This window comes from Euprymna scolopes, chromosome 3 (genome assembly GCF_053919585.1).
Source record: "Euprymna scolopes isolate OS-2025 chromosome 3, ASM5391958v1, whole genome shotgun sequence".
Taxonomy (NCBI): domain Eukaryota; kingdom Metazoa; phylum Mollusca; class Cephalopoda; order Sepiida; family Sepiolidae; genus Euprymna; species Euprymna scolopes.
The window spans coordinates 53287356-53309538 of NC_136484.1; the positions used below are offsets into that span (position 1 = coordinate 53287356).

Genomic DNA, 22183 nt, shown 5'->3' on the forward strand with positions numbered 1-22183 from the left:
GAGACGTAGAGGAAGTCACCCCGGTCCGCGGATTAAGAAACATCATGACCGGGGACTACAAAGTACAGATGGTCCTGGACAAGGCTGGATTCTACGCCATCCCAGCCACACTCAAGTTCGGAGAGTGGACACTCTCCCTTATAGTGGAAGGGAGGAGGCCTCATTGCTGGCTGTGCACACAACAAGGGCATATGGCGAAGGACTGTCCAAAGAGGAATGGAGGGAAGAAGCCCACAAAAGCGGCGGGAACAAGCGTGACAACAAATCAAGCCGCGGATCCCGCGCCGGCCGCAAATCCTCCAGAGGCACCGACAGGCTGGGTGACGGTCGTAAAGAAAGGCAAGATCAACAAACAGCCATCCTTGCAGACAGTCACCCAAGACCAAGAACAACCGAAGAGCGAGACAGAGAAAATGGACACACAGACACCCTCCTCCTCAAACAAGAGGAAACTACCAGAATCTGAGGAGGAGGCCGCGTCAGAGGCAGAGGAAGAGACAACAACAGTCTCTATGGCCCTGAGCGCAACAGAGATCAGGAGGGCCAGGAGGAGGAAAAGCCGCAAGACACGTGCAAACCCTCCTACCCCCACTGAGACTGAGAAGGACTCCCTCGCAACAATAACACAGGATGAGCCCCCTGTGATCCCAACACCCCAGCAACCTGAACAACCTTCCCCCTCTCCTATAAAGGCCCCAAGAAACTCTTCCCGCCCCTCATCCCGTGACAGGAGCCAAAAAGAAGAAAACGAGCAGGCTACCCCCTCCCCAAGCGCTCAGCCTCCCCATCAACCAAAAGAGATCCCCTCCCCCACTCCCAAAGTCCGCACTGAACGGACCAAAAAGCTCCCCTTCCTGCCAGGAAGCAGGATTTGTGAAACAGACCCTCTCCAACCGGCTCCGGACCTTAAAGGACAACAGAAGGTCCGGTACAATAAACTTAAAAACTTTGAAAAAGTCGGTGGAGACCTAGTAACAGACCCCACTAAATTCAAGGACGCTCCCTTGTTGACCACTTTCGTTAGGGTCAACAAGGACGCTAGGACTGGAGGAATGTGGGCAATGATTAGGGCAGCGAAGAATGCGATCCCAGGCCAGCAGCTGGTGGATAGGGACCATCCTTCACTGACCAACATTTTCTTTAAATGTGAGGGTAGAATCCCCATGTATGTACACCCATCGCTATACAGGGCACTCAAACTAACCTTCCCCCTGGACGTGGGGGGCGTGGCCAAGGATGCATCACCTTCATCGGATTTACTTACCGGCAGCCTTGGCCAGGCCTGCCATGTCCTCACTGCCCAGGATTTCAGACCCGTCTGTGACAGTGCTTGAGGTAAGTGATCATGTCTTTGAACTTGGCTACATTGAATGTGAGGGGCATCAGGTGTCGAAGCAAGGCCTCGCGCGTTGTGAGAGACTTGGTGTCCCTCAAGGTAGATATTGCCGCTATCCAGGAGACCCACTTTGTTTGTGACGCGGATTGTCAGGTGCTGGTAAACGATTACGATGTCTACTCAGCATATGGCAATACCTATAGTCGTGGAATCTCCTTGCTAGTGAGTCGCACCCTGTCAGCGTCGGTGAATGTTGTTCACGCAGGCGAGGACGGGCGGGCGCTTGTTGTTGATGTTGCTGTTAATTGTAGTGTTTTTCGGATTGTTGCTGTTTATGCTCCCAATGCTGCTGTAGAGAGGGCAACCTTTTTTCGACGGTTGGAGGGCTTCTTAGTGGATCCGGAACGGTTAGTTTTAATGGGGGATTGGAATGCAATCCTTGATCCCAAAATAGATAAGGTCGGGGGGACTAGCGGGTCGGCGTGGTGTGACAGCAGTCTGTCTGACCTGATGGCCTCGTGCGATCTCGTCGACAGATTTCGTCTGGATCATCCGGGGCGGGAGATGTGGACGTGGCATCCTGTAGTGCCTTCCCATCCAAGCACTTACTTGGATCGGATGTTAGTTAGAAGAGGCGATGTAGACTTCCTATCTTGCCCCACGTTCCACTTGCTAGGACACTCGGACCATAAACTTGTTATGGCCCGTTTGAGCTTAAGTGCTAGGCCTAAACTGGCCGGATACTGGAAGTTCAACAGCACCTTGTTGGAGCTGGAGGACTACCGGTTGAAGGTCACTGAGCTAATTCAGCGGGCTTTAGTGGGGGCGGTTACAGGGAGTAAGTGGTGGGTTAGTCTCAAGGCCAAAATTAGGCGCTTCTCTGTCCAGTATAGCCAACGCCTCGCGATGGATAAGGCTAAGGCAAAGAAGCGTTTAGAGGATAAGCTGACCCGGGCGGTGGAGGGGGGGGGACCCCCTAGAGTTAGCACTAGCTAAACAAGATCTTAACCGCTTGGCTAGCGAGCGGTATGAAGGTCAAGTAGTTAGGGCTAGGTTAAAGAAAGTTTCTAACGAGGCTGTGAATGTTGACGCTGTTGAGCGTAAGGCTGCTTTAAGGCGCGGTTCGGATGGGTACATTCGTAAAGTACATAACCTGGAAGGACAGCCCTTAGTATCGACTCGGGAGATCTGCGAGGGGTTTCGGGAGCATCTATCGGTGCGCTTCACCCAACTACCCGGACTCAGGGTTGATGAGTTTGGCAGCTATTTGGCTGACTCGCCCCGCCTCACGGCGGCTCGGGCGGCTAGCTGTGATGGTCTTATTACTGAACATGAGGTCATTACTGCGTTGAAGCAGGTCGGCTATAACAAATCCCCGGGGCTTGATGGTTTACCCTACGAGTTTTACTTGAGGCTGTCGCCCATGTTGGTCCCTATTCTGAAGGATATGTTCAACCATTGGTTTGCCCAGGGTTCCATCCCTGGACAGGTGACCAAGGGTGTGATCACATTGCTGAGGAAAGGTCAACGGCATGGTGGGAGGGAAAACTTTGATGATTTTAGGCCCTTGACTCTGCTAAACACAGAGTTAAAGATTTTGGCAAAGATTCTTGCGAATCGCTTGCAGGTTGTCATCACTGACTTGATCGAACCGGACCAGACTTATGCTGTGAAGGGGAGATCGATTCAAGACAATTTGCACTTGATACGCTCGATCATAGAGGGGACAGAAGACGACGCCGAAGCCGCGCTGATCAGTTTGGATCAGTCCAAGGCATTCGATAGGGTCGACCATCGGTTCCTAGGATCTGTGCTAGAGGCCGCCGGATTTAATCTGGACTTCCGCAAGTGGATCTTTGTTCTGTATGACAGGCCGACGGTAGCGGTGCAGATCAACGGTAAGCTGTCGGAGTCATTCGCTGTCTCTCGGTCGGTGCGACAGGGTTGTCCGCTGTCGCCTCTGTTGTATGTCCTGGCGTTGGAACCCCTCCTTCGCAAGTTAAGGGACGAGGCGGCTACACCAGTCCTGCGCGGAATAGCTCTCCCTGGAGGCACACGAGCCAGGGTTTCCGCGTTCGCCGATGACGTCACCGTGTTCGTGTCTTGCCTCACGGACGTTCAAGCGGTGGTCGAGGCGCTCGCTCGATACGAAGAAGTAACAGGGGCCATCTTCAACTGTAGCAAGTCTGTTGGCCTGCGGTTGGGGGCCTGGACCGGGGTAAACTCGCTTCCAGGTATTTTCAGCTGGACCGATGGACCGGTCCGCATTCTCGGTGTCTGGTTTGGACCGGGACTTCAGCTGGAAAAGAATTGGTCGGAAGTACAGTCTAAGGTCAAATCGTCAGTAAAGACTTGGATTGGAAGGAAATTGTCCTTGAAGGGTCGGGCGGAGGCGTGTGCTACATACGTCTTTCCGCTCATCCTTTACCGTTTGTCTGTACTTCCTCTCCCTGCAGAACGACTAACCCGCTTACAAGGGCGCCTCGATTCACTTTTGTGGAACGAGGGTAAGCATTATGTCTGCAGAGAGGTCTGTGTTCAAAATCCGAGCGAGGGAGGCCTGGGTCAGCCCAGTCTCTTGTGTCATAGAAACGCCGAGAGATTGGCTTTCCTGGGTCGTTCGCTTGAAGGAGACGCTCCTTGGGTCCCTGTGGTTGAGAACTCGTTTCCCAACCTCAAACCCAACCCTTCGGTAGAAGGTCGTCGTAGACCGAAGGGGGAGTCCAAGTTCTTCTCCGAATGCCGAACCGCTCTTAGAGCTTTGCCGGGGACCAATGTCCTCGATCAGCCAAGGAAGAAACTGTATCGGGATTTAGTGGAGGGGACCGCGAAGGATCCACTTTGTAGGCGGATGGGATGGTCGATGGAGGTTGTCCGTTCTCAATGGCGTTGGGCGCCGGGACGGGAGATTCTGAATAACTCGGAATTCTCCCTGACTTGGCGACTGGTCCGAAATGCGCTGCCCCTCTTCGACGTACTTTTCCGGTATAAAGAACATACCAGCCGCTTCTGTCCGTGCTGTGACGAACGCGAGCCCGAAACAATCGAGCACGCATTTTTTAGTTGCAGCCGGATACAGCCCCTATTAAGGTACGTCGAGGGGGTAACAGCTCGCATCGTTGCCGAGTGTCTGCTCGATCTCGACGTAGGAACTTTTGTGTACAACATGGAGCCGCCGTTCCCCAGGGAGGAAAGTTTGGTTTTCCTGGCGATCCTAGCAGTAGCGCGCATGACCATTTGGATCGCGCGCCTCAAGTTGGTCCACGAAGGGACATCTGTTCCTGATCGGGATCTGATCGTTTACTTTAAACATTTGCTTAAAGTAAAGATCAGATGCGATTGGAAGAGGTTGCCTAGAGTGGAATTTGACAAGAGGTGGGTGCACAGCACTAGTTTGTGCATCCGTCGAGGAGCCAAGTTTCAATACGTGTTCCCTCCTTAGGCATGGCATGGGCGGTGCTGGGTCCTACGGAACCCATCCCGCCTAGGTTAGCATTATAAGTTCAGTAAAGTAACTCTTGACTGGTGGTACAAATGAGATCCTGTTCCTGATTTTATTTTTTGGTATTAGAGAACCTCTGAGTCTGCCCAACCCCCCCCTGCTCCTCATCTTTATTTTCTGATGCCCCCGATCATCCCCCTACTCAGAGGTCACCTTCCTACCCCCTCCATCCGTTGCTTTATTTTCTCCCACCTCCATTAAGGCGACTTCCCCAAACCCCATTAGGGATGCTCTGCTTGTTTTCGGTTCCCCGGAAAACAGTGGGGGATCTAGCCACATAGAATAGTACAGGGGGGGTCTTACTAACAACACATTAGTAGATTTTCCTTATTTTTGAAATGAACATTTTCATTAGTTTTTTCCCACTCCACGAACATTTTATGCCAATTAATTCAAGAACTCTTTCTAATGAAATCGAACTTTATTTTCTCACACATACACACACACACCAAAAAAAAAAAAAAAAAAAAAAAAATGCACACACAACATACAGAAATGAATATACAAATTGTACATAGTTAAATTTTACATTGAACGCTGGGGTTATTAGTTAGATTAGGATCCACAGAGTGATTGAGGTATTTTGGTAAATGTTGCCAGTCAAGAGTAAGACTTCAAAGTCTCATCTGTTACGTAGTCAAAAAGACCCTGTACCCTCCCCCTCCCAATTTCTTGTAGGGCCTTGTGCCTAATTTTGTTGAATTGAATTTTTTGTACGTTTTTTATGTTCAATTTTTTCTTTCTCAATAAAATATATAAACAAGATCAAAGTGTAGTATCTGTTCTTCAGATGCTACACTTCAATTTCTTGTTCTCTGTCAGTGGAGGAGAAATCCTTCACGGCTGAGACAATTTTTATTTTTGTTCCTGTTCTCCACGTTAAAAACCGACCCTGGTGTCTAACTCTGTCCCGTGGGGAGACATTGTAAATAGGAACACTACTGTCAATGTATATATATATATATATATATATAAACGAGTTTCTGTTAACTTATGAGTATTAAACATGTTGCGATATGCAATTTGTCTATTGTGTGCTTATAATATGTGCATATGTGCTTATAATATGTGCATATGTGTGCATATGTGGACATATAAAATTTATGATTGTCTTAACCGTATTGTGATCTGTGATTGTCTAGGGTTCTCTATTGTGTATTAACGTGTATACATTTATTGACTGTTTATCGACAGGCTTTAAACAAGAGACAAATATTGTTGTCAGTGGGACCACCAGCAAAAGACCATACCTCATATTTTCCTTTCATGCATCCTGACATCAAAGTGCTTTTCTCCGAGAAATGTAAACAACGAGGCCAGAATTATATATGGAGATTTTTATTTATTTTTATTTGAGTTCCTTTTCAGGGTTGGCACCTTCGTATAAGACTACATTTTGCTGAGTAGCCTCTTAAAGTCAAAGCCCAAAACCCCATCTGTCTGCTAACATGTTGCGTATCAAACTGATCTCCCTCGTAACTAAAAATCTATGTGTTTCTCTATCTTTTTCATGACGTCATCACTACATGTAGCCTAAAGATGCTGCCAGGTTTTTGTCACATATCTTTGTTTATATTGTTACCTTAAATTCCAGCTATCAGTTTGACATTCATAAGAACTATTAAATGTAAATATTTCAACTTATCAGAACTTTTTGCATCAATAACATTTTTCTATTTAACAATTACAATCATAGTAATTGACCATTACAGTACTCATTATAATAATCGATTGTTCTTGGCCTTCGGGACAAGATCAAAGTGTAGTATCTGTTCCGGCAGATACTGCAAGCTATGACTAGCTATGACTAGCAAAGACCAGATGTGGGGGCAACCCCACATGTCTGACCTTTAACCAGCTCCCATTTCCCACCTCTCGGGAGCTGGTCCCCTTTTCCCCTTACCCCTCCCTTCACTCCTCACATTAAAAATCGGCCTTGTGCCTAATTTGCTCAGTGGGGGAGCAAATAAATACCATCTGTTCTTCAGATGCTGCACTTCTATTTCTTGTTCTCTTTCGGTGGAGGAGAAATCCTTCACGACTGAGACAATTTTTATTTTTGTACCTTTTCTCCACATTAAAAAACGACCCTGGTGTCTAACTCTGTCCCGTGGGGAGGCATAGTAAATAGGTACTCATTATAATAATCGACTATTTTACTTTCCAGTGTTTTCTGGTAGACTAGCAACATAACATTTGTTGATTTCATAGTTTATTTATTTCGTCATAATTTTCTTCCATATTTGATCATTCAGATTTAAAAGGTTTCACATTTAAATTGCTACAGAGAAAGCTTGTATGAGTTTCTACTTTGTTATTTGATCACGTTTCAGTATCATAGAAAATTCATACCTAACCTCCCAAAGCTGCACTAGGTTTCTGATACACATAGATGCACACTGGAAGGTCTTTATACTAACTTTAAAAATACATCTGTCACTTGCAGATTTCTAAACCGATTAATTTAAATTTTAAATCCTAACTAAAAAAAAATCTGAATATTTGATAAATATGAAACCCACAACTTTATGCACTTTCTTTTCAGACAAGAAATTACTTCATGATTTCTCTTCTCACTCAAAATCACACACACATCTAAGAATCCCAAATACACTTGCAATAAATAAATAAAAAATTGGGCTACATTTTATTATTCAACATTGTCTCCTTACTCTCTCAAAAAAGAATTGACACCAACTCCAACAAAAAGTTGTCAACTCCCAACTCTGATTCCCTGGTTAGATACTTTTGTATAAATATTTTTACATATTCTCAAGAAAACTTAATACAGGTTCTCCAAATGATATGAGAAAGTTCTAATAATTTGTTTAAAAAAAAAATTTTTTATTAGTTTTACTAGCTAGTCATTAATATTTTTAATTCAATATTACTCCTTAACAAGGGTTTATTTTTACAGGGATAAAGTACAAATGAAAATGTTTATAGGTGATGGCAAAGAAGACATACGTTTTTATATATAAAAAAAAAAGTTTGAAAATGCTTGCTATCTTGAGTGTCCAACTGGGTTAGTGCCATTTATAGTACTCTTTCTTGCCTGGACAAAGTACAAAAAAAACAACTTTGCAATCTAGTGGAGGATGATCTTTTCCCTTACCTACAGCCCATTTCTCACAGAACAGACATTGCTAGTCTTTCTCTACTCTATCATTATTTTCATCGTAGATGATCAACTGAGCTACAATCCCTGTCACTCTGCCTGTAAAACATTCGCAGCAAGAACTCGTCTGTCTACCACATTTACAGAGAACTGTCTTTTTATCCTTTGTGTATTTAAAACCAGACAGAACTTCCCATCTTTTGAACACAATACCTTGAAAGTGCTTCTCTGCAGACTACAGCGTGGTTAATGTCAACAAATACTTGTCAAGCCATCATCCTCAGTCATCAAATTTTGCCCTTTCCACCTATCAGTTCTAATCCTCTCATAGTATTGTCAATCATCAAACTAACAATCTCATTAATCCTTATCCTTGAGTGGCCTTTGAGCCTTGATAAATAGTGACTCATCAGTATAAAAATTAATTTTAATTTATGCACTTTGTTGCCCGAACAAAATCATCAAAATTATATAAATCTCATAGATACAATGTGTACAGATGATATTACACAACAACATTTTTTGAATATTTATAAACTTGTGAGAAATATTTTCCATCAATTCTCATCAAATATGAATCTATCAAATAACCAGTTTAATCCAAAAAAGAAATAACTGTTGTAAACAAAACCTTTTGTTATAACTTGCACTTCTAAGCATGAGAAAATGAGAAATGCTTTAAGCCTTTATATTCCATATGCATATGAAAGCGTTTTTTTTATCTTTTCTTTTTTAATAAAAAGACAGTTTGTAATTTATTGTTTCTTTAATGTTCATATATTATTTCTGCTTATTTGTTCGCTATACAGCACAGGCATTCGAAATACTTTATAAAGAGTCACAGATACACCACTAAAATGTCTGACACTCTTGAATGTATTCACCCAACTCTGTCTTATCATCCTAAGATCTATATTTTCCAATCCTTTTTTACTTATTTTTTCATCTTTCTATTATACTTTGCAATCATATCAATTATTCAAACTTCATCTATCTCTAATCCTGTCCGGTGTATAATCTTAAACTACATCCAGTTGTGTGGTTCCAGTTTGGTAGCTTTGGGGAGTGTGGAATCATACTTTGGGTTCAATTAATTGTAGTTTTTTTCTCTATCTGAAAGCCTCTTCAATTCGGCTGTATTCTTGGTTTTATAAAGCAGAACATGATTTTAATATTCCGTGTGATGGGATGCTATTCTATCAACAGTTACACTTCCCAATAAGGAATGTCTCTATCTATATTCCTGGGTGAAGTGTTTGCTTACAACAGTTGAGATTCCTAAATAGCCATCCATTTAAACATCTTCAGGTTGAAAGCCACTTCAGTGATCTGATTGAGATCAGTGTATCAACATGATTTTAGCAATAAATTAGTTGCGATTACTCCTAGGTCCACTTTAACTCAGTCTTAGTATTTGTCAGGATTTTATTTATGGGTGAAATAAAATCTATCATTTGCAGACTATTTATTTATGGAGCAAATTAATCTATAAACATTCAAAGATATTAAGTTGGTTTGTTGGTTGTTTTTGTTTTACGGCATATCAACCCTTTTCGGGTTATTTAATGCCGAATCCAAAGATTTTGAAGAAAAATTTTTAATAGAATATATTTATTGTTTTCAGATCAGTTTCTATTTAACTCATAGTTGGGACCCTAACAGGTACTACTACTCCGGGTCAGAGTGGACCTGGGAGCAATGGTAATTAAAGGGTGGCTCCACACTCCCCAAAGCCCGCAAGCTGGGGCCTCACCACTGGATATAGTTTAAGGTCATATCCAGGACCCAAAGATATTAAGAGATTGAAACTGTTACCAAGATAACTTTATTCTGCATTAAATGACGCACCAGTTGATATGCCATATAAAACAAAAATACAAAACCTGTTATAAACATGATGGCTAATGAAAAAAGAAGAGAACAAAACATTTTTACATCAATTAATTTTTTTTCTTCATTTTTTTCTTTTGTGATTTTTTGAAACTCTTATAAATGTGTTGTTTTTGTTTTTATCACCATTGTCTTTTTGCATCTTAACTTTAAACCTTATTTATCCTTCTTTACTTGTCCTTCCACCCCATGCTAATAAGTGTGTTTTTACCTTGTTGATTTCTTTTTCGAATTCAATTAATTGACATATTCTTATCTGATGAGGGTTCGCAAAAGAAGTTTTTCATAAGTGTATAAGTATTTATAAAAAAAATGGTACTTTTGTTTAGTGTTGTTTTTAAATTAATAATAAATAACTAGCAGGCGACTGATTCATATGTAATATATCGATGTTGGCATTCTGTAGATATTCAACGTAAATGGAGATGCTCAGATATTATTGTAGCTATTTTGTTAAAACTGCAAAAGTATTTATCCAAGATAGCAGGGATGCCTGACGTAACCAGGTCATAAAATATGCTTAAATATGATATTTTAATTCTTGCAGATTTTGTAATTTTTTTTATATATTATAAAGTTGCAATTTCAAAAATAAAAAATATATCTATATGACTTGGGTTCATCAGCTTGAATCGAAACCGAATCCCAAACTTATATATATATATATATATATATATATATATATATATGTGTGTATATAACTTTAGTTTCTTCAGCTATAATCGTAACCAAAACTTGTGAAGAATTCTTGATAAAATTATTTTAAAAGAATAGATTATTAGAGTGCCATTAGCTATAATTAAAACCACAACTTATGAAGAATTCTTAGTAAAATTATATATAAAAAAATTAAATGACTTGAGTGCCATCAACTATAACGAAAACCAAAATTTATGAAGAATTCTTGGTAAAATTATGTATTACAAGAAATGGAAGTACATAACAATTAAATGACCCGGATGTAAGCGTGAGACAGAAAATAACACACACGCTATCATATTAATATATAGATACTAGCTGTATATACCCGGCACTGCCTGGTCAAAACTTATTGCCAGGTGGTGGAGGTATTGATCACATACTATTTAAGATACACTGAATATCCTAACTTGTTACAAAAGTGATCACATATTAGATGTAAGGAAGTATAAAACATATCTTGGTCTATGAAAATCAAACATAAAATAATTTGTAGCTTAAATAAATAAGCTTTTTTCAGTTTTAAGCACAACTATTGTCAGCTAATAATAATTGAAACTATATTAAATTATATATAAATTATAAGTAAATCAACTTTAAATAATATTTCTAAAGAGAACATTAAAACGATTCTATTATAACAAACAATAAAATCGATCTAATTATTAAAATAGATTTTCTTTAATATAATATGTAAATAAGGTTACACCTTGAATGCAGATTCTTTTTTTCTTTGGATAAATAGTGTATATATAAATTATGCTGGAATAAAAGTATATACAAGTTCGTGTTAAGTATGAAAATGAATTTGTAACACAGTGTACCTTTTGTACATATTGATTAAATTGTGAAAAAACAGACAGGAATTAGACTATTATAATAGACAAAATTCAAGCAAACATGTCTGAACAGTCCACAGTTTTATAATAATATAGATTTTGCTTGAAAAGAAATTGTTTATATTTTTTTACAAAGTCATAAGATTTATTTATTTATTATGCCCCCTTTTGTGAATTTCTTATTTTAATCAATAATTTCATAAAAAATTTTAATGAAAAAAAAAAGCCCCTGTATATTCACGTGCTCAAAGAATGTATAATAGGAATATACAGGTCAAATTCTCTTTTATATGGAATCAAATAGTCACCCCCCCCCCCTACCTTAAAAAGTTCATTGCGTTGCTATTTATTTGTTTTACATTTGTGCTATTTTTAACGTAATTAGATAATTTATTGCATAAATTGTAAATTCATATGAATTGGCATGGTACAACATTTAACCATCTCAATTCTGTTATCGGTATTAGTTTTCCCCAATTCTTTCTAGAAGACTTACAGGAGAGACAACATAAAGGTTACCAACATCCATAGTAAAAGTGATGCTATGGAACTGACAGGATTTGAACTTAGCACTTGAGGTTGTCAGTTCAAATTGGTATCCACCTCATCACAATCACCCTCCAATCTAATTGTGCAGTAAAGTATGTTTGTTTTAAACTTTCTTACCAATAAATTCCCAGTATAAAGAAAGCTATTAAAGCAATTGCATTTCCAATTTAGAAAAATCAGTAATTATTTTGAAGATCTGCGTTACATCACCACCACCACCACCATCTCTTATTCTTCTCTCTCATAAAGTAGTTATATAAACAAACGTTTTATTAATCTTCTTTGATGTCTAACTTTTTTTTTCATTCTTCAGGTAAGCAATTGTGTAGTGAATGTGAAACTGAAGAATCCTGATTGGAAATCGACGTTATCGAAAGAATTAGATATCTGTTCTATGAATACTGAAGCTCTCTACACGCCCGGTTCAAGTACTCTTCTTGGGGATGATATTAATACAACTGATACGAGCGCATTCTCAATGGAAGGTAAGATGTGAGTTCATATGTAATTGGAAATTGTGTAAATCATGTTTATCTAATATATAAAACACAAAATATGTGTTCGTATGTGTGCCAAAAACTTTTGACACACGAAACGAACACTGATAAAATTGGTATCATTACAAAGATCAATCTCTAGGGTGACAAATGTCCAAAAATTGGCCAAAAACATTAATTCTTTGACTGTCAACTGAGCCGTTTTTGCAAGGAGTCAGTTTTTGTGTTGACATTTTTGCAAGTCATTCATGCTTAGCAATCTCAGCGTACATTTAAAAGATGTTATTTCATAAGTGCGCCGTGGGTGAGACGGCTTTTTCACCTCTTTTTCCTCTTTTGTGTTACAAGTTTGAACTTTCCTGCCTACTGCTGCTATATATATATATTTTTTTTTGTGTGCTCGCACGGGTATTCACTGCTATTTTCATTGAACCAATTCATTTATTTTATTTATTTATTTTTTTAGGGGGTTGGTTACTCAATAGACTTACTATGCCACCTCTTAACACCCGGGCAACACCGAGTGGGTACCCATGCCAGTATGCAATATAATTGAGCATTTTTTAAATCTTTTTTTCACTTATAGGTTCCAAAACTACTTGTCATAACTGTACCAAATTTAGCATGAAGCATCCTTAAGATATAAGCTATAGTATTGGGTGATTATCTTAAAATTGCTAATATTTAAGCCAATAAATATTTAGTAATCTCACAAGTATTGGGCAGAATTGCATTAAATTTGCCATAAAGACTTCTCGGTACACTAGGTGTTTCATAAGGGTGTGGGGGTAACATAATACTAATAATAATAATTCTAAAGACTTGTATGTTCCAAATCTATTGAATATAATTATACCAAATTTTGCACAAAGATCCTTATGGATACCACACATGCTAAAATGAAAAAAAAATGTAAATTATGATTGTTGTTTAAACAGCTATTACCTCATCTTGGTTGCTGTTATCTATATGTATAGAAAAGCCAAAATGTGTGTGTGTGTGTTTGCACTTTTTGTGTACGTCCAGCAAAGGCTTTTTTGGGGAGCGCGTTCAGTCGGGTCATTCCTTCTTAAAACTTTTTATATACTAAATCATATCTACGAGTTACGAATGGAGGTCACGTCTATCTTTAATTTGCCTGACTTTTGTGCACTATTTTCGAGATTTTTTTCAATCACCGCGTCTTCGTTTTGCTTTTCAGTATAAAAAAAGCGAAGCTGAAAATTTTTACCATCAGTTCCCTGGCACTCGTGGCAGGGACGTCCACAAAGCAAATCAGCTTTGATCAATGCGGCAAAAATCGTCATATCAGACAATTGCTTTTCAAATGGACACCCCCATTTTTTATCTTGCGGAAACAAACAGCCAAAGTTGAGGAAAGACTGCCTCACTGCAAGACTTAACTGTTTGACCTCATTATCATTAAATTCGCGCACTTGTCAATTTCATTTTATAATCCTTAAATTAACACAGTCTTCACTTCCTCTCGTCTCGTGGCCGAGCGGGTTAGATATCACGTTTTTTTTTTTACTTTCTTTTCCACCTTTGCGTCAAGGCTTCAGGTTCAAGTCTACCTTCCTCCCAAAACATTTTTTTTTCCTTTTACACCTCCAACCCCTCCAAACACGTGGGCAGTGCCGGGCACCCCTGCTAGCATAATATAAATCTCACCTGTCTGTTTAAATGTATGTATGTCTGCCTAAAATTTTTGACAGACATGTCAGAACATGACGAAACCAGTACTGTTTTAAACCTCCAACAACAAATATCGAAAAATCGGCCAAAAACAATAATTCCTTCACCCTTAACGGGGCAGTTTTCTACAAGGAGTGGTCGCTTTTTTCGCAGATATTTTGGAAAGTCACCACTCTTTTTCGATTGACTAGCTTTAATTTTGATGTTCATCACTTCCAGTCTTGCTATGGATGCAACAGCAAAGATGTCATGTTTTTTTTGTTTTTTTACGTTCTTTTCTATTAACCTGTAATCTATATCTTACTTTCTAGCATAGAAGGCTTTCTCCATCCCCGATGTAACCTTTTCCTACCACGTATTATAATCACTGAATTTTGCATTAGCATTCCTTTATTCATTTATACATGTACATTATAATTTTATAGCATCTCTTGTATTTATTAAACTAATATTATTATATATTATTTTAATTGGAATTCATTATTGAGATGAGTATTATTAATTATTTTTATTTTTATTGCGGAATATTATCCTCATCTTTTTCTTAGTTTTTCACGACGTTTCGGCCAACTATTCCTCTGGCCTTCGTCAAGTGGTAACCATGACATGATAGGAACTCTGAATCTCCTGACTGACCAAAAAATTCAACCTTGATCACCCTTCGGGGCCCGTGGCGCAGTTGATGAAGACGTTGAATTTCTACGGTTCCAGGTGAGAATTGTCCGAAGATAGCGGTTTCAATCCTACTCAAAGCCGGCCAGAGGCTTATTTGGCCAAAACGTGAGACGACAACAACTATGGAAGGCAGTAATTGCAGTGGATGTAGTCAGGAGATTCAGAGTTCCTATCACGTCGTGGTTACCACCTGACGAAGGCCAGAAGAATAGTTGGCCGAAACATTGTGAAACAACTAAGGAAAAGATGAGGATAATAGTCTGCAATAAATGAAATGGCTATTATTTTCACTATTTTATTTTATTATTAATATTATTTTCATTATCATCATTATTGTTATGTGCTCCAGAATTCATAATGATTACCATATATTTTGGCATATAAGGCGACCGTCAGATAAGACGAAGTACAAAATTGGAGGAAATTTTAATAAATTTATCATATATCGGTTGTATAAGACGACTGCTAAATCATGAAACCATGTTTGTTTAGTCTAGGCTAGAGATTGCAACACCTGGTATCTTATTGAATATTGTTTTTTAAAGATGATTTTTTTAACTTTAAGGGTCGTCTTATACGCCAAAATATACGGTAGTTAATTAGTTTGGAAATTTATTTCCCTCCTTCATACAAACAAAGGCAGCTAAAGAAAAATTGGTAACATTTTGTTTCATATACAACGTTGTTATTTGTTTTATATACAACGTTGTTATTTGTTTTATATACAACGTTGTTATTTGTTTTATATACAACGTTGTTATTTGTTTTATATACAACGTTGTTATTTGTTTCATATACAACGTTATTTGTTTCATATACAACGTTGTTATTTGTTTTCAGGTGATGTTGATTTTGATGAAGAAGGTCAAGATGTAATGTTACCAGTTCCTACATTGCCTGGATGGTCACGATCAAGTACTCCATCATCAGGTTAGTTACCTTTGTTGTGGATAAGCAGTCTCGCTTTGAGCACTTTTCTGTTTATGTATATGACAGGGTACGTAAAATAATGTCGATCCAACAAGAGAAAAGTGTATACTTAAAAGAGTAAAGTTAACAATATTTAAAAATTTTTATGATTTAATATTTTCCAAAAATTCCAATTTACATTTCCCATATTTGGTATTTAGTGTTTAAATGTGATATTTGAAAGATATACACGTTTCTAACATGCTTGCTCATTCGTATTTACTTGCCTCTTCAAAATGGCAATGTTAGACACAAGATCGGTTTTTAATGTGAGGAAAATCCAGCTCCCAAAAAAGGGAACTCTGGATTGGAACAAAAATAAAAATTGCCTTCATTGACCGAGGACAGAAGAGACTATAAGTGTAGATTCAGAACAGATGCTACACTTTGTTTCTAGCCAAAAATAGTTATCCTATTAATAATTAAATATAGTCATCACTCTTTCATACATAACTGAGGGGTAGGGGAGAAAGATGGATTCATGCTTAATATTTTCAAATCAATAAATGCCTGAAGATAGCAAGAGTGCTAGAAACGTGTGTAGCTCTCAGACATCTATAAATATAAAAGCGAAAATATATATATGTGTGTTTGCTTTTTCTGTATGGCTACAAAAGGCTTTTTTCGGAGAAGCGGTCAGTCGGTTCACAACTTCTTAAAACTTTTTATATCACATATAAATCATAATATCTCCGAGTTAACAACGGAGCTCGCCTGTCTATTTAATTTGCTCGACTTCGGGAAGATAAATATTCAACAGTTTTCGCTCGCCGCATGTGGGTTAGGCCTTTTCCTATAATAAAAGCGACACTAATTGTCTAGGTATTTTTCTCGATCACCGGAAATGTCCGAAAGCAATCAGCTTTACTCAATGTAGAAATATTATTTCCTTATATCAGAAGACAATTGCTATTCAATTTCGACAAGTGGAGCTGTTTCTCCCTACCCTCAACATCTTGGAAAAAAAAAAAAAAAGCGTTCCGCACTAAATGATACCCCGCAGTCAAAAGTTGACTTCATTAAGTCATTAAAACTTGCACCTGCTAATTTAAGTAATTAAATAAATTCAAATGTCTTTCTGTTAGCATCGCGCTGTGGCCCAATGGTTAACGTCGCGCTCTTTTTTCTCACATTTTAATTTCCAACTTTGCCTCAAGGGTTCGGGTTCGGGTTCGATCCTCATACTTACCTACCAAAACATGTTTTTTTTTTTTATTTTACCCCCCCCCCTCCCCGGAGTTTTGATTTACCCAAAATCATACACACCTCCAAACACCCGGGCAACGCCGGGTACTCCTTGCTAGTCTATAATGTAAATCTCACCTGTCTGTTTAAATGCATGTATGTTGTATGTCTGCCTAAAACTTTCAACAGAAGCGACAAATTTTCTCGAGCTCGGTATCGTTTGGAAGCTCAACCCTTTGGATGACAAATATCGAAAAATTGGCTAAAAACATTAATTCCTTTACCCTCAACTGGCCACTTTTCAACAAGAAGGGGTCACTTCTTTTGCCGACATTTTCGAAAGTCATCCCCTCTTTTCGATTGACTAGTCTTAATTTGAACTTTTGCCACTTCCGGTTTGGGGATGGGCACAATGGCGAAGACGTCATGTTTTTTTTGTTCTTTTTTTTTTCACATTTTCCTCTTTCACGGTACGGGTTTGAGCCTGCCTTCCAACTACTACTTTTTTTTTTTTTTTTTTTTTTTGCTCAACACACACATCCAAACACTCAGGCAATGCTGAGCACGCATGCTAATCAAATTTGAATATCAAATGTGAAAACTGTAAACAGGAATTTTTGGACAAGATTAAAGAATACAAAAATTTTAATATAGGTAACCTCACGATTATATATATATATCAAATGCGTTTAAAAAATATGTATAAATTCTTTATACAGGGACTTATAAGGATATATGAAATTCAACATTTTAGGTTGGAGCATAACATGATACTAAATTTAAATTAAAATAAGATAAATATAGGTGTATATGAAGTTATTTGTCAATTCAGTAAGGAAAAAAAAATCATGTAGAAAGATGGGTTATAATCGCTCTTTATACCAAGCCATTTCGAAGCCTAATGCTGAAATACCTCAACATAAAGAGTGACTATAACCCCGCTTTCTATATGACTAGCAGGGCTACCCGGCGTTGCTCGGGACCGTATAAACAATGAAAAAACAAAAGCAGATATTGAACATAGGTTTTATTCTTAGGGGAGAGGAATCTTTCATCTCAAGTTTTAGCGTTACAAACAAACATTTGTCTTTTATATATATAGATAATGACAGGTTTTTTGGGGGCCCCCCTCGAAGATAACTGATCAGTTGACCAACTTCTAGTGGTCCGTTTGACGTGAAATTTCGATATTTGTCATCCGGGTGATGGGGCTTCGATACGATACCAAATTTGTCAAGTTTGGTTCCGTCTTTCAAAAGTTTTAGCATTACAAACAAACATACATACATACACACAGACGTTTGGCTTTTATATATATAGAAGATGTTTTTTTTCCTTATTGAACTGACAAGTAAATTCATATACACCTATATTTATCTTATCTTATCTTAAATTTAGTATTATGTTATGCTCCACCCTCAAATGTTGAGCTTCATATATCCTTATAAGTCCCTAGTCTTATTTTGTCTTATATATATATATACACACATACACACATAAATGAATGATATTAGGTAGGTAAAAAAAATAACATTGGTTTTGATTTTGACTTCAAATGTGTATAAATCATCTTAAATTCAATTTTATTAATCAAAAATAAAAAAAAAATTATATCCAGCGCATATTTGTGGCAGCAAAACAAGTTTATGCATTTCAGGTGTATACAATTTTGACAAGTAGGACTTAAAAGACATTTTTAGATTTGTCTTTGAACCCCCGCCCCCCCACACACACACATACACACAAGAAGTACGCTGAATGTGATAGATGTTACAAGACATTTAAGTTTCTGCAAAATTATGCTAGATGTGTAATCGAGCAGTGTCAAACAAGATAGTTGCTTATATTTACTTCCTTTCCACATTTATTTAATAACTTGGGTTTTTAGCAGCATAACTTTTAAAGTATATTCAATAATCTTGAAGTTTTACACTGTTTTTCAAAATTCATGATGATCAGTTAATTAGGTTAAAAGTGAATTTTGTACCTAGATATATAAACATAAGTGTGTGTACACCTAATCTAATTTATAAAACTCACTATGTCTGTTTGTCTTCATATTTTCAAACTCTATCTCTACTTAAACTAAAAGTTGCAGAATGGCACTAGGAGCCTCAAATGATTGGATTTTTTTATGAATCTTTCTTTTATGGATCTTTAGCCGATTAAAATAGTTTTAAAGAGGTCAAAAATGGGTCAACATTGGAAAAATCATTATACATTTTGTACATTCATCTTAGTTTATTTTTAATCAGTTCATATGCGTGTCACATTGGTACAGTGGTAACATCACCAGCTTTGAATGCTACAGTTTTGCTTTTGGTTTCAATTTTAGCTGATGGCACCTAAATACTTGTTTTATTACTTTTGAAATCACGACTCTATAATATATACAAAATCTGGACAAATCAAAATATCATATTTAAGCATATTTTACGATCGGGCAAGTTATTTAGGGTACCTAATATAGATTTGAGAATATTTTTTTTTTTTTTATAAAAGGCAATTTCGGACCTTTTTGTAAATGTAATTCAATTATTTTCTTTTGACTTGAATTAATTGAAATTGTTTAAATGACTATGAGAAAAATAAAGACTTAATCCATTTCAATAATAAATACAAAGAAAGAGTTATTTCAGTTAAATTAAGTTAACTAATAATAACTCATACAATTCAAGGGTCACCTTTACACATCTACAAGCATTGAAACAAATGAATTATAAAAGCCATTAGTCATGTTGTTTTTATTTCTTCAAAATTAGGGATAAACAATTTAAAAAAATCGGTACTTGTACAGTTTAGTCAAGACATTAAAAAATGAAAATATTGAAAAAAATTTTTTAATTGTATGTATCCGTTATGGAACAAAGTTCTCCGAAAAAAAACATTTCATTTAATTTCATCAAGTAGCTTTTTTTTTTTTTTTTTTTTTTTTTTACAGCAAAAAAAAGCAATTTATGATACCGAGCAAAATGTTCTATTTTAGGAAGAAAAGCTAGTATTAAAGATGGGAAGGGGTGTCAGCGCTTTAACTGGAGTTATCTCCCTTTGGCATTTCTAAAATTCAAACAAATTTTTTTTAAATTCAAGATGTCTGCCTTCAATGCGTTCTCATAAAAACGTGTTTTTCCGCTGTAAAAAAAAAATACTTGATGAAATTAAGTGAAATTTTTTTTCAGAGAACTTCGTTCCATAACGAATACATACAATTTAAACTTTTTTCGATATTTTCATTTTTTAATGTCTTGACTAAACTGTACAAGTACCAAAACATCTAATATCTTTCAAATAATAAAAAAATATGGCTACATTTATTATTTTTTGTTTGACTTAACCCAAGGAAAATACTCAATCTTTATTACACATTTGATGTCTGAATTCAATAAACATAAATACTTATGTTTTCGTATTCCAGGTCGGAACAGTCCAACTGCATCAGATGATAGTTCATCAGACAAACCCCAGCGACCAGAACGGCCACCACCACGACCTGCACCACCATCAAGCGTAGGAGAGGTACCTCTAGACATTCCATTCTTTGTTAATTTGATTATATTAATTTTTTTTTTTTTCCAAAAATTTCATCTTAATCAATAGAATAATTCTGCTAATTTATGATAAAAATAAATTTCTAGTTGACTTAAAACTTATTTTTTGTTTATTTTCCAGAAAAAGCCACCTCAGCGACCTGGAAAACCACCACCAAGACCAAGTTCTGGCCCTTCAAAGCCTAAGCCCCCTGGTCAGTAAATGATATGCTTAGTTGAGTTTATTTGTAATCTTAAAAATCTGAATACATTTTTTTTAAAGATTTTTCTTTTTGAATTAATAAGAACTTGATGAGTACTGCATTATTTTAGTAATCCCTTGAAGATATTATACCTATGAAATATGCTTGTATTTATCAGTGTTATACGAAATCTTAGCAAAGATGTGGATGAAATTTGTAAACGCCACTATACTGAATGATTTCAACAAAATAGCAAACCTACAAAAATAAACTTCTATTTGAGTTTTGACTAAATATTGAAAGGAAAAAAACTTCTACCAAATAAAACAACCTGGTCCAAGTGGAAAGTAGAACCAAATATTAGGAGCAATGTTTCACATAAAACTTGAATACACATGCACTTCAAAATAACTTTCCTTCAAACTCTGATTGTAACCATATGAATCCAGAAATTTAATACCGAACGATCAATTATTTTTCTTTATTAAACTTAAACATGACTCATTCAGTATACTGCCAGGAATATCTGCATATAACTAATCATGCAAAACAAATTGTTTGCATAATCTGACATGTCCTCGATGTTTAGAATAGAAATCATACAAGTAGGCATTCATTATGACTGGGATAGTGTTTGAATCATCTTGTACTCTATCCTGATAAAGTATTTCCTTTGAATGGCATAAAACACAGACATTTGGGTGGGGGTGGGGGGGGTGCAAGGTCACTCAAAGGTTTATATACTATAAAAAGACTGAAATTGAAATGCAAAAATAAAATTGTAAGGACAATTTCAAATGAGGATGTAAAAAGAACTCGAATGTATCATGTCTGGAGAATAAAATAGCAGAAAATTTACTAAACAAGAAACGTGTAGTAAATTACAATGTGACGTGATACCAGAGAAAAAGGGTTTCCTGCAAGTAACAAGTTTTATGAAGATGTGCGAAGAATTTTGTAAAGAAGAGAAGGAAATGGACATAAAATATCACATTTTAAGACCATAAAAATAACCATCTTTAAAACATAAATTAAACTTCTAAAGAAAAAAAAAAAATTACTTACTCTTGATGTTCCTAAGGCTAAGTTATAGTTGGATTGGAAGTAGTTATTCCATCTCATTAATTGGTATCCTCTTGCCATTTTTTAAACCTTTCAGCTTAATTCTTTAAAACTGGATAGTTTAAAAAAATTGTGAGAGGATACCAGTTAATGAGATGAAATAATTGTCAGTTCAGAGATGAATAATATGAGAAAATTGAAAGTGAGGGAATGAATGAATAAAGATTATTTATAGAAATAGTTTATAACAAGTATTTGTTGACATTGGATTTGAATCCTGCCTGCCCCCCCCCCCAGCAAAAAAACACCACAGAATTCATCTCCCATAAATTTATTTTATTAACTGTCCTAAATCACTAGAATGGTTCAAAAATAGGGGTTCATTTTATGTTAAACTTACATGTGAAATTGACCCCCCCCCTGCCAAATTTTACAAA

General features: G+C 37.0%; 1 protein-coding gene across 1 annotated transcript in view; it reads left to right on the plus strand.

Annotated features, from left to right (window-relative positions):
- The window catches only part of LOC145255348 (synaptojanin-1-like), a 229033-nt gene that overhangs the window by 195031 nt on the left and 11819 nt on the right, over window positions 1–22183 (plus strand). Inside the window, exons 20-23 of the mRNA XM_080113945.1 lie at window positions 12247–12418; window positions 15641–15730; window positions 20370–20470; window positions 20624–20696. Coding sequence (XP_079970071.1) covers window positions 12247–12418; window positions 15641–15730; window positions 20370–20470; window positions 20624–20696 — 436 coding nt within the window. The remainder of the gene's footprint in view (window positions 1–12246; window positions 12419–15640; window positions 15731–20369; window positions 20471–20623; window positions 20697–22183) is intronic.